At 44.3% G+C, this 13394-nt stretch overlaps 1 protein-coding gene across 3 annotated transcripts in view; it reads left to right on the top strand.

Annotated features, from left to right (window-relative positions):
* NNT (nicotinamide nucleotide transhydrogenase) overlaps window positions 1-13394 on the top strand; it is a 265149-nt gene that overhangs the window by 217264 nt on the left and 34491 nt on the right. For 2 of the 3 annotated variants that reach the window (XM_033931703.1, XM_033931712.1), the window contains 2 exons: window positions 9293-9374; window positions 10137-10255. In XM_033931703.1, the coding sequence (XP_033787594.1) occupies window positions 9293-9374; window positions 10137-10255 (201 nt within the window). Of the gene's footprint in view, window positions 1-9292; window positions 9375-9458; window positions 9516-10136; window positions 10256-13394 lie in introns of those variants that run through there. The other variant, XM_033931721.1, reaches the window with a different exon arrangement.

Genomic DNA, 13394 nt, shown 5'->3' with positions numbered 1-13394 from the left:
TTGATACACCTGCTATTTAGAGTGGTATATTATATAATGTAGTACAGTGTGTATTTTGGCCCATTACGGTTATGTCATATATTGAGTATCAAGTTACCCAGAATTTATAAGGACAATAGCATTTTTTACCACCTGGAAAACCTTAAAATTTATTGATAATTTAACATCTATATCAGTACAACATTCCACGTGTCAATCCTTATGGTTGAACTCCAAAATTCAAATTGGCGAGTCTAAGATCCTCTGGAAGCATTGGCTGCAGGCAGGTATGCGTACTTTAGATGATATGTTATCAAATGGGAAAATGCTTGATTTTTCACAACTGCAACAATCAGGCCATTCAGAAGGGGTTCCCTGATTGGTGCAACTTAAAAAATCAGTATAGTTTGCCGGGCCTATGCTTCCAGACAGATTTGCTAGGGCATCAGGCAGCCAAGTGGTATAAATTAATATCTGATTAAAAAACCTAAAACTAGTCTAAGAGACATTTGGAGCATTGAGATAAAGCAACAAATTTCTGCTACTCAAAGGCCATGGATTTGGACTTGGAGGATGAGATGTACAGCATCAGCATCTAACGTGTTTCCCCCATTATAGGACCTCCTCCTTTAGTAAGACACCCCCCTTTTTTTCCCCACCTGGGAAATATAAGGCCCCCCCCCCCCGAAAATAAGGCACTATTTGGCAAGCATGTCTTGGCGATCCAGAATACTGGTACAGTACCGTATGCGTGGTCACACAACTTCCTGCTTCCGCTGTCCAGGAAAACAAGCCCAGGAACAGCCTCTGTACACCGAGGCCCTGATTCTCCAAAAGTGCGTCCCGATTTTAGGCAGCTGTAGACGTCCTACAGCTGTCTAATCAGCCAATCGGGATGCACGTTTTAAAAAAAAAAATGCTCCCCAGGCAGGCCGCCCGGGAGAGGCGTCCTATACTAAACGCCGATTCTGTAACCGGCGTCTTTAGAGAATCGGGTTAAATTAGACGCGGCCGCTATACTTATGGCAGCAAGGGATCTCCCTGCTGCAATATGTATAGCGGCCGCGGTTGTTGCAGCCGCCTGTCCCATCACCGACAGGAGAATGCCTAACTCCTCCTGTCGGAACCCCGAGCCACCTCCCCCCCCAAACTCGTAATCGCCGACAGGAGGATGCCCAACTCCTCCTGTCGGAACCCCGGGCCCCCCTCCCCCCCCAAACTCGTAATCGCCGACAGGAGGATGCCCAACTCCTCCTGTCGGAACCCCGGAACCCCCTCCCCCCCAAACTCGTAATCGCCGACAGGAGGATGCCCAACTCCTCCTGTCGGAACCCCGGAACCCCCTCCCCCCCAAACTTGTAATCGCCGACAGGAGGATGCCCAACTCCTCCTGTCGGAACCCCAGAACCCCCTCCCCCCCCAAACTCGTAATCGCCGACAGGAGGATGCCCAACTCCTCCTGCCGGAAAGCCCAACGACCCCCCGCCCCAACTAATCTCCCTCCCCCAACTAACCTTTCAATGTTGGTCAGCTGGACGGGTCTTGCTGCCGTCCAGCCGACGGGTCTGCCTCGTGGAAATGAGACGGCACGCCCCTTCCCGGCCAGCATTTACATGACGGCGTTCTGATTAATACAGTTTTCTTGAGTGGTCCATACTAGAGGTTATTTACACTCAAAGATCTTCAAGACTCCTGACGCAGGCCGTAGGGCCGAAACATGTACATGTCGGGTCGAGTATTATTGGAAGAATAAAGAATAACCTGATTGTCCAGACGGTTTGAAAGACATCTTTATTTGTTGCACCTTATCTTTATTGGACAATTCCACTTGTATTGATTATTCTATCTTTTGTGGATTTGTTTCCCCTGTGTTTTGCGCTCCTTGTATTACTAACATTAAACATCTCACTAATTCCTCAAGTCCACATTAACGGGAGACAGTGTCCTAATAATCTAAGGAAATCAATCAATATAAATATAATCCTTAATCAAGGATCAACATTAATGGTGCTTCAATATTTTAAACTCCAAATATTAATTCACGTGATGTCTACCTAGCTTCATTAAGTTGTAAAAATTGTTCCAACTGAATTGAGTCCCAATATACATATTCAATATCTTTGAATGTAATTAAGCATTTACAAGGAAATTTTAAATAAAAAGTGGCTCCCAAATCCAACACTCTTGATTTCAAAGCTAAAAAAGCTTTTCTCCTCAATTGCGTGGCTTGGGCCACGTCTGGAAAAATCAATACATTATCACCACAAAATTTCACTTGCTTATTCCGAAAATAAGCTTTCATTATTAAAGATTTATCAATTTCTCTTGCACATGTTATCAATAGGGTAGATCTAGTTTGAATTCTATCTTGAGAGTCCTCCAAAAAACCAGTTAAATCAAAATCAATTTGTTCCAACTGATCTACACCCATTTCTATGGGAATTTTCTTTCTCTGAGGGATGTAATACAAATTAGTTATGAGCAAATTTTCTGCGTCAGTTAATCCCAATATTTCCTTAAAGTATTTCCGAATCAATATTTCTGGGGATAATAATTGAGTTCTTGGGAAATTAACTAACCGTAGGTTTTTTGCTCTTTGTAAATTTTCCATTTTCTCAAATTTCATATGAGTAATATAAGAATCTTTAACAGTTGTTGAGGTCACTGCTTGCAATGTAACCACATGAGACTCAGTTGTTCTAATACATTTTTCCATTATTTTTAAATTAGAATCAACATTTTCCAACTTATCAATTACCTCCTGCGAAAATCTTACATCTTGAGTCACCACGGACTTTAATAACCCCTCCACTCTAGTATTTATTTGCCAAAGATCTTTAAGCGAAACTTCCTGTGGCTCTACCTGGGAGTCTCTTGCAAGTAAAGCCTCATCCTGAAATGATAAGGCTTTAGGTATGGCCCCATAAATTAATGAGGACAACCCCTGTTGCACAGGTACTCCTACAGGTTGAGAATTGGAACCTAGATTAGGGTCCAAACCTACTGGAACATTTGGTGGAGGCGGTGGAGTTCTTCCTGGGGGACTAAGAGACGCCCCTGATAGCGAGTCAGCTCCCTGACTTTGGCCCAAGGCACTGGTTGAAACAAGGTGTCTCTCTATGGGACCAGGCAAATTAGGTGTTGATACTTTTGGTTTCCCCTTTCTTTTCCCCATAGTAATTCACAAATACATACAGTTAGCGCTACTTCCCTTGTCTCCCAGAGTCTCCAAGGGGCTCCCAAGGGGCTGGCCCCTTAGGGCACGCCCCTTTGGCCACGCCCTGCGGCCGCGCGCCGCAGTCGCGGCGTCCCTTTCACAGGCGATGAAAGGACCCGCGTGACGTCAGGGCAGCCGCCCCCGCAAGTGCCTGCAGAGATCTGCTCCCGACGCTCCAACTCAGGCTGTCAGGCGAGCGCTGCACTCCCGGGCCGATTCAGTCCACCACCTCTGGCACCTCCGAACAGAACAACTCCTCCAAAGAAGTGCAGTCGCGGCGTCCCTTTCACAGGCGATGAAAGGACCCGCGTGACGTCAGGGCAGCCGCCCCCGCAAGTGCCTGCAGAGATCTGCTCCCGACGCTCCAACTCAGGCTGTCAGGCGAGCGCTGCACTCCCGGGCCGATTCAGTCCACCACCTCTGGCACCTCCGAACAGAACAACTCCTCCAAAGAAGTGCAGTCGCGGCGTCCCTTTCACAGGCGATGAAAGGACCCGCGTGACGTCAGGGCAGCCGCCCCCGCAAGTGCCTGCAGAGATCTGCTCCCGACGCTCCAACTCAGGCTGTCAGGCGAGCGCTGCACTCCCGGGCCGATTCAGTCCACCACCTCTGGCACCTCCGAACAGAACAACTCCTCCAAAGAAGTGCAGTCGCGGCGTCCCTTTCACAGGCGATGAAAGGACCCGCGTGACGTCAGGGCAGCCGCCCCCGCAAGTGCCTGCAGAGATCTGCTCCCGACGCTCCAACTCAGGCTGTCAGGCGAGCGCTGCACTCCCGGGCCGATTCAGTCCACCACCTCTGGCACCTCCGAACAGAACAACTCCTCCCTATACAGGTAATAAATGTCTTTTTTTCAGCAATAAATGTGTACTGTATTCTTCTTCATGGAAAAATAAGACATCCCTCTGAAAATAAGACCTTGTGCATATTTTGGAGTTTTTAAAAATATAAGACAGTGTCATATATTCGGGGAAACAGGGTATGAGACAAACCTGGTTTTTTTTGTTACACAGAACTTTCTGGACCCCTGTTTGTTTGCAAAAGTTAGATAGTTCTAAGTCTAATAGATGCTGGCACTGTCATCTTGAAATAGGGACACTGGGTCATTTGTTGTTCTATTGTCCTTTGATACTCAACTTTTGAAAATCTATATGGGGACATATTAATTTGATTCTGGAGACTGCGGTTCCGCTGTCGTATGAAGCGGTAATATGTGGGACATTATCTCCTACACCTCCAATGACATAAAAATAGATTACTTGGTATAATGACTGGGGTAGCCATGCAAATGGTCACTAAAAATTGGAAGAATTTTGACAGATTAAATTTCACTTTTTGGTGGAATTCATTAAGCTTGTGTTATAAATACAAAAATGAATTCTGAGCAAATGGGTAATAATAAGTTGTTTAAACTGGCATGGGGTCCATTGACCAATTTTATTAATTTTAATTAAATGGTTTATTCCCCTATTACCAGTTTGATTTGCACATCCAGGAAAGGGGGGTGGGAGGGAGAGGGATATTATATAAGGATTTGTTTATTAATTACATGTATGCACTTTGTATGGTTTTATTGAATAAATTGATATTAAGGTGTGTGGAAGGGGAGAGAAAATGGTTTCTCATGTATTTATTGATGGATGTAAGTGCTGTTTTTCAAATAACTTGTATGTATTCCTTTATGCACTGTGTTTAGACTGAAAAATTAATAAAGATATATTTTAAAAAGGTGTAGAGACCTTTGGAAGGTTCTGTAAGTGCTCTTATTGAATTTTACCCCCTTCTGTGCATTTTTTAAATCTGTAGAAATTAAAGCATTTTGTGATGTTCACCAATTGAACAATTTGATCTTGAAAGCTAGAAATTTTTGATTGTTAGGCAGGGTGATGATTCCTGTGTTATGCTTGTTTGATGAATCATAACAGGATTGTAAGCTCCTTCTGTGTGTGTGTGTTTGAGGGGGGGGGGGAGTGAGGGCTAGGGGAACCAGTATAAAGTTTTAGTTCCAGCCAAATAAAGCATCTGCATTTTTGGCTGAAACCAGAACAAGGCCAAACATGAATTTCAGGACTGTTTTGGAATTGAAACTTAAATTCTGTTAGCCTTTAACTTAAGGGGCAATTTTATAAAGGTTTTTTTTTCATATTAAGTTTGTTTCTTGTGGGAAAGGTCTCATAAAATTTTTAGTGGATATACAGTACACTTACAAAGGAGCACAGCAATTACCGTATTTTTCGCTACTTAAGATGCACTTTTTCTACCCCCCAAAAGGGGGTGAAAATAAGGGTGAATCTTAAGGAGTGAATATTTTTTTTTTAAAGTACTTTTTTTCCCTATCCCAGTGGTCTAGCGCGCTTTCCATGCTCCTGCCTCGGTTTCCCTGCTCTCTTCTGGCAGCAGCATAGCGGTGCACGAGGTAGGCGTGCACTTTTTGCGTGCCTGCTTGGTCCCGCGCTGCACTCGGAATGGCAGCCCATCAGTTCTCGTCCCAGAAGATTTCAATTATTTACCTATCCTAAGATAAAAGCTTGCCGATATACGACTTTTCTAGATAGGACACTGGCGTTTCAAGCAGGCAAATTGTACTCTTGATTAGGCGAATGTATCCATCATGCTATGTCACAGTGATTGGCTGGCCCGGAACGTCGGAAAAACTTCTTGGCGGGGGGGGGGGGGGGGGGGAGGTAAGATTGCAGGCGTGGACCGGGGGAAAGGAAGGGGAGAAGCGCCTTTTTTTTTATTTTTATTTTTTTCCGCGGCAGGGATGGCAGGATGTAGGCAGGCAAGCTGGCTGGCTTTAACACAGGAGGGAGGGAGATAGGTAGGAAGACAGGCAGGCTGGCTTTGGGGGTGGACAAAATCTGGAAGGCAGTGGCGGGGACATAAGGAGGCACTAAGGACACGGGAAGGAGGCACCATGGACCCAGGAAGGAGGCACTATGGACTCAGGAAGGAAGCACTGGGGGCACCATGGACCCAGGAAGGAGGCACTGGGGGCACCATAGACACGGGAAGGAGGCACTGGGGGCACCATGGACACAGGAAGGAGACACCGGGGGCACCATGGACATGGGAAGGAAGCACTGGGGGCACTAAGGACACGGGAAGGAGACACTGGGGGCACTAAGGACACGGGAAGGAGGCACTGGGGGCACCATGGACACAGGAAGGAGGCACTGGGGGCACCATGGACACAGGAAGGAGGCACTGGGGGCACCATGGACATGGGAAGGAGGCACTGGGGAAACCATGGACACGGGAAGGAGGCACTGGGGGCACCAAGGAAACGGGAAGGATGCACTGGGGGCACTTTGGACACGGGAAGGAGGCACTGGGGGCACCAAGGACACAGGAAGGAGACACTGGGGGCACTAAGGACACGGGAAGGAGGCACTGGGGGCACCATGGACACGGGAAGGAGGCACTGGGGGCACCATGGACACGGGAAGGAGGCACTGGGGGCACCATGGACACGGGAAGGAGGCACTGGGGGCACTAAGGACATGGGAAGGAAGGAGGGAGGGAATAGAAAGGGACAATTGTTGGGCCTGAGTGCAGAAAGAAAGAAATGAAAGAAAGGATACACGGTCAATTAATAGATGTCCCCTTTTGATGAAAAAAATAAATGATCACGTTACCTCTGACTTGCTTTTTCTGCAGCAGAGTAGGCAGCTGCGCTGAGGTGCAGGAAGGTCCCGTGATGACTCGTCTGCCGGCTCTGCTCCGGAAGAAGTAAGTTATGTCGGAGGGGGTGGACCCAGCAGATGCAGTCATTGCGATACTTTGCCACAACTCCCTGCGTCTGCCGGAGCAGACCCAGCAGACGAGTCATCGCAGGACCTTCCAGCATGCGGCTGCTGAGGCTGCTCCAGAGCAAGTACATCGGAGTGGGGTGGACTGGCAGCCGGCAGCTACAGTCATTGTGAGACCTTGCTGCATGAAGGGAGAGAAAGGAGCAGGATTGCTGGAATGGAAGAGTGGTGGAGGGAAAGAAAGGGACAGGGTGGTATGGAAGGCTGGTGCTGATAGAATTGATGTACAGAGAAAGGGGAGAGACATAAGGGGGGAGGATATTGGAGGGAAAGAAAGGGGGCAGATGCTGATTGAAGAGGGGTGGATGGCGAGAGAAAGGGCAGACATTGGATGGTAGTGGGGAGCCTATGCTGGATGGAAGTGCAGATGGGAGAGAAGGGAGCAAATGCAGGAAGGAAATGGGAGGAGAGAAAGAGGGGAGCAGGCGCTGGATGGAAGTGGACAGAGAGAGGAGAAGATACTAGATGGAAGGGTTGGAGAAAGAGGGTACATGATGGAAGGAGGGGATAAATAAAAGGAGGGCACATGATGGGGAGAAAAGGATTGATTTAGGGAAATACTGGAGGGGTGAGGGAAAGAGGTGGCAAGCTTTAGGTAGACAGTAAAAAAGGACATTGATGAGAGGGTAGTAAGAACGTAATCTAGACAGATGCAGAAAATAAATTGAAAAGGAAAATGAGGGAAAAAAGGGAAAGGGATTGCAGAGGAAAGGTGTGGGAGAGGGAAGGAGAGGAGAGAGATGCCAGACCAATGGGGGTGAAAGGAGAGATGGAAGGGAGAGGCATACAGTTTCTGGAAGGGGCATAGAAGGAGAGAAGATGCCATATAGGGGAAGAGAGACGGCAGACAGTGGATGGAAGGAAGAGAGTTATAAGAAGATGAGGAAAGCAGAAACCACAGAAAACAAAGGTAGAAAAAAATTTTCTATTTATTTATTGCTTTAGGAGACATGTGTCACTGTTTCTGTGGTGCACTGTATGCAGAGTCCAGCTTCTTACTGGTTCAATTTAACCTTTGTCTATGTATTTCTATTTTATCCCCCTTTTACAAAACTGTGGAGCGTTTTTTAGTGCCTGCCGTGGTGGTAGCAGCTCTGATGCTCAGAATTCTATGAGCGTCAGAGCTGTTACCACCGTGGCTAAAATCCACACTACAGTTTTGTAAAAGAGGGAGGGGTTAGTTTGTGATTACATATTCCATACTAGGCGAAGGTGTTTTCTGTGTTCTGTGTGTTCGAAAGACATGGTTTTTTGTTAGGCTTGACTGCAGGATTGATCTGTACTAGTCTGGCTTGTTTAGTTTTACAATGGGTGTATAGTTTTACAATGGGTGTACTGCAGTATGTAAGATGCTGCCTTTTTCTAGGTACTCATGTGTGACATGTGGCTTGTTACTAAAAATCATGTTTTTCGTACAGATGGGGGGTGTCAAAAAATGATGGGCTCCGGGTGTCACATATGCTAGGTATAGGTACGCCACTGGCGTATAGAAGAATAAAGTTATTATTATTATTTAGCCATCAGAAACATTCCTGACATACGGATATGTCTCAAATATGGATTTGTCACAAACATTCCTGACATATGAATTTGTCTGTTTGGTACTTTTTGAATCTGTCATTAGTTCATGTCAGAATAATGCTGCAGCTTCCATTATTTCCTGGAACAGGAGACAGGAAAAATAGGGAAGGTAGCTAACATAAACCTTTATTTTCATTAGTATATATCACCTAGACATATATTTTGCTGGAGTCTTACCATTTAAAAAAACAACAACAACCAAAAAACACTACATAAAAGGCACCTTTTGCAAGGTAAATTTTATTGATTTGAGGTTTCAAGAGTTGGAAATATCTGACTGATTGAGAACCATAACATGAGCAGATTACATATATTTCTGTCAATAGGCAGAACCAGATAACCTTCACTTTACCTGATTTTACCTTGAACAAGAACACAAATTAAAAATGAACAATAAACTCTATTTCCCACCTTCTATCAAACCCCATTAGAAATCAGATCTAAGGATATCCAAATTTCCCATCAAACACTTAAGGGCAAAAACAGGCAGGCAAAATGTCAGACCTGAGAAAGCCACTTCAGGCTGAGCTTCTTAATGATAACTCTGCACCTGACCCAGACAGGGTTGCATACAGTGATTTATACTGCCAACACTGAGCTGCGATTCTCTCCATATTTCTCAGTTTGAAGAAACCTAAAGGAATTATTTGAAACAAGAATTTATTTCAAGTAATAAAAGCAAACAAATATGCATATCTTTCAGGCTATGGTCTGTGTGCAGCCAAAGCTCAATACCCTATAGCGGATTTGGTGAAGATGCTTCAAGAACAAGGCAAAGATGTAAGGTAAGCACTATAAGACAAACATAAATATTTAGTACATGGGCATGGTGAAAACAAGAATGATGAGAGAGCATTAATTTATTACAGCACAGGACAGTGGACTAAGTAAAGAATAGCTTACCAACAGCATAAGTCTCTGTTACAGTAAGTAACTGTGCTTTATTGTTGTTGTTTTTTAACATAAGTCTCATGAGCTGTGAGGAAATTGTAAGTTTCTGTCCTTGTTGGTTGTGGTGGGAAGGGTTTTTTCTCTCATACAGTCACATTGTCACTATCAAGTCACTATCTTCTATATTGAGTATCACAGTGGTGATTTTCTTTGTGGTGGGGGAGGCACTAGAGTGAGAATGGTAGAAGGGTCCCTACCAGTGACATGGCCAGGTGGAAGTTGCTAGCAATGCAGTGAAAATAGCACCTAAGTAATTTTGCATGACCTGAATCTCTCCCTGGTCTTATCCAGATTTTAGGTATCATGTCAGCAGGCTATCCATAAATCATCATTCTTGGTGGGTTGTTTCCATTAGTTTAATAGATAGGCTTCACTGTTTGGTAATATAAAAAATACATAGTAATACTGACCACAATGATTTGTTAGGTGCGTTAAATGAAAACCATATAATATGAGTAGTTTATTATTTGCAAACTGCCCTTATCCAGTGCAGATACATAATAAATATTAAAGTGATTGATTAGGCTATATGTGCTCTACAGTAAGAGTACTTTAAGTGTGTTTGTTAAATATTGTTTGCTACATCCTATTGCTAGGTTTGGAATTCATCCAGTTGCAGGCCGAATGCCTGGTCAGCTAAATGTACTCCTGGCTGAAGCTGGTGTGCCTTATGATATTGTACTGGAAATGGATGAAATTAATAGAGACTTCCCAGGTAAGAAAATGTGCATTATGAAGTTATAGTGAAAAAACATTTAAAATATATGCAGCGAAGATGAGTTGTCTGTTGATTTATTTTACCTTTTAGCAAAAAAACCCCTGTAAAGCTGAGATTTTACCTGTGAACAAAGTATTTTCTAGATTATGCCATAAATCTAACACTGTAATATCCTCTAAGGGCTCCTTTTATCAAGCTGTGCTAGAGGTTTTTAGCACAGGCCGGCGAGATAATCGCTCTGATGCTCATAGGAATTCTGTGAGCGGTGGAGCATTTACCATTTTACCGTGCTAAAAATCTCTAGTTCAGCTTGATAAAAGGGGCCCTAAGACAATGTAATCATTTTTTATGAACAGGTACAGAAATAGTTCAGCTATTTGGAACAAAGAAAATAAGTGCTTAAATATGTACTCTCTCCCTCCCCCCCAAGCTACAAAGCCACTCAAAACCACATTTTTTCATGGAGGATTATTTGTAGATTGATTTTACTTAATTTTTTTGTTGTTTTAAATTTTTTATTCCACATAAAACCTATGCAGATTACAATAAAACATTCATAAAATAACAAATATGCAATCAAAATCATCTCTTATCTATGTTTATACTCTATACCATTTCTTCTCTATCATTGTACCGGTAAAAATACCTGGCAAAACAATTTTCTATTCTGGGTTGAGAAACACTGTATTATCCTAGAACAAGCAGGCAGCATATTCTCACATATGAGTGATGTCATCCACGTTGCCCCACACAGAAAGTTTGACAAGTGAACTGTTACTTTAAACTGCTCACACTGCACATGCACGACTGCCTTCCTGCCCACCAAGGCTCGTGGCACCTCAGTTCTTCATTTGCTGCAGAGCGAAGAAGTACTCTTTGGATGGACTCCATTCAACCTAAGGTTGCCTTCCAGCTTTCACATAATTTTTCTTCTTTATTTATTTGTTTTTTCTCTGGTAAATTTTGCCAACAATTCAGCCTAGCTGAACTAAATTTTCCGTGTTTGCTATGCTATGCCATATTCCCAAGGTCTCCACAGGTGCTTCTCAATTATCTTCACTTATATAGCTTCATATCTATTTCTGTTTTGATCCATTAGTTATGGATGTTTATTATTCCTCCGTTGCATCCATACCGTTGTATGTATCACATTTGATGTACAATCTCCTTTTATATTTCTGGGTTTTCTATTGTTAACATTTCAATAAACAAATTTTAAAAATGAAAATGAAAATTGTTGACTGGTTTTAAGTGTGGCAGGTTTTCAGCGGTCTATTTCTGTTACAGACCCTCATAATTGGTGTCTGCAATGTTTAGGCCCTGAACATAAAATTTAGACGACTTCTTGCTGTTTGTCTTTAAAGTCGCACTGTCTTAAAGCCTGTCGCACTTAGAAGGAGCAATTGTTTAGCACTGCCATGGATATCGCCAAATCTAAACAGGTGTTGACATAAAAAACTCTGGCATCGGCTTCGACATCAACATCACAAGAGATTCCGGCATCAGGGAAGCCAGCTAAGAAGCCACCTGCTTCCAAACAAATGTTGCATGTCTCCACAGCATCAAATCCCTTGATGCAGACTAAGCAACGATGCCACCGCTCTCCAGCTTTGCAGGTTGTCTCTCCTACATGGTGGGCATCCTCATAGAGGCCACCCACTCCAAGACAATCTGCTGCACCAATGGTACTAAACAATGTAAAACTCCCCCAAAAAACTTTGCCACAGATACTTAAAAGATCCAGAAAATAAGGCAAAACAAATAGTCTAAGGGTTCTGAGAGTGCAAAGTGCAAATAAGACACACCTAAATTAAATAACAATTTTCAGAATCCATTTCAAATGCTCCTGCCTGGCTTTTAAGATCATTCACGGCATCCTTCCTCCCCTAATCCCACTATCCTTTAACTCCTCGAGTCCTGACTCCACCAGACCCGCCCAAAGATATAAACTATCCTTCCCCTCTCTACGCGGTATTCTCTATGCAGGTAAACTGGGAAAATCTCTTCTCTTCAAAATCACAGGTCCCTGGAACGACCTTACTATCCCGTTGCGGAACTTGGGCTCTCTCCAACTATTCCGCAAGCAACTGAAAACTTGGCTCTTCTCTAACATGTAATTCTATTTTCTCCCTTACTCTTCCATTCTATATATAAGCTCATGTAAACCTTTTCCTTTCTCTTCTTATATTTTAAGTTCTTGTAAACCGTGCCGAGCTCCACTTCCGTGGAGAGGATGCGGTATATAAACTTAAGGTTTAGTTTAATTTAAATAATCAATAATATTAGTGATAGAGGCAACCTCAGTGTGGAGGATCAGCGAGGGGAGAAAAACTCCAGTGTTTCACACTAAAGGGCAAAGGTGCAACACCTCTGCCTGCACACCATCATCGGTGGCCTCACGTGTGCAGAAATCAAAATAATTAATAGGTGTGAAAAAATACCAAAAAACACTCTGAGAACCCTCCCCAGCCAGCTCCCCCAGAAAAAGTATAACAAAAAGCCACAGCCGACTTATCTTCAAACAGTCATGTTGGTGCTAGCTGTGGACAAGATGCCGGGTTCAACCAAGCCTGGTTTTGGGAGATTAATGTCCCTTCATCAGGAACCCTCAGATGGAAACAGACGATGTCGTAACATGGAGCCAGCCAGGGGGAGATGGAACTTACGGAGGGCTGCGCAACCGCGCTAAAGGTGTGGTGGCGTTTGCTCCCCCTTTGGCAGCAGGATTCCCATGTTTTGTTGCTTTTGACGGGTAGCCTTTCCTTTCTGCCAGGGTTGCTCCCCTCGGTCTTTGGGCGTTGGCGGGCTGGGAGCTTTGAATTTCATTACCGGGTTTTGAGGGATGACGGGAAGCTCTTATCCTGTGATGAGTTGTTGGAGCGTGGTCTTCCCTCTCCAGGCCTTGCTTTTGCTTCTTGTCAATTGTGGCATTATGTGCAATCTCTCCCTGGGGGTTCCCTTTCTTTGGATTTTGGGCTTCGTTTTCGTGCCTTCTTGGAGGTGGGGGGAAGATTCTGAGCCTTGGTCTCCTTTTTTCATACACAACTTGGTGCCCTTGGGCCCCCTCGGGATTTTTCTTTTGTGTTGATGGCTTGGCAGAGGGATTTGGGGAAGGAGTTTGGGGCGTATTTTTTGC

The sequence above is a fragment of the Geotrypetes seraphini genome, chromosome 1, assembly GCF_902459505.1.
Source record: "Geotrypetes seraphini chromosome 1, aGeoSer1.1, whole genome shotgun sequence".
NCBI classification, from domain to species: Eukaryota; Metazoa; Chordata; class Amphibia; order Gymnophiona; family Dermophiidae; genus Geotrypetes; species Geotrypetes seraphini.
The sequence above is the reverse complement of the archived record's forward strand: the minus strand, read 5'-3'. Positions and strand labels throughout refer to the sequence as shown.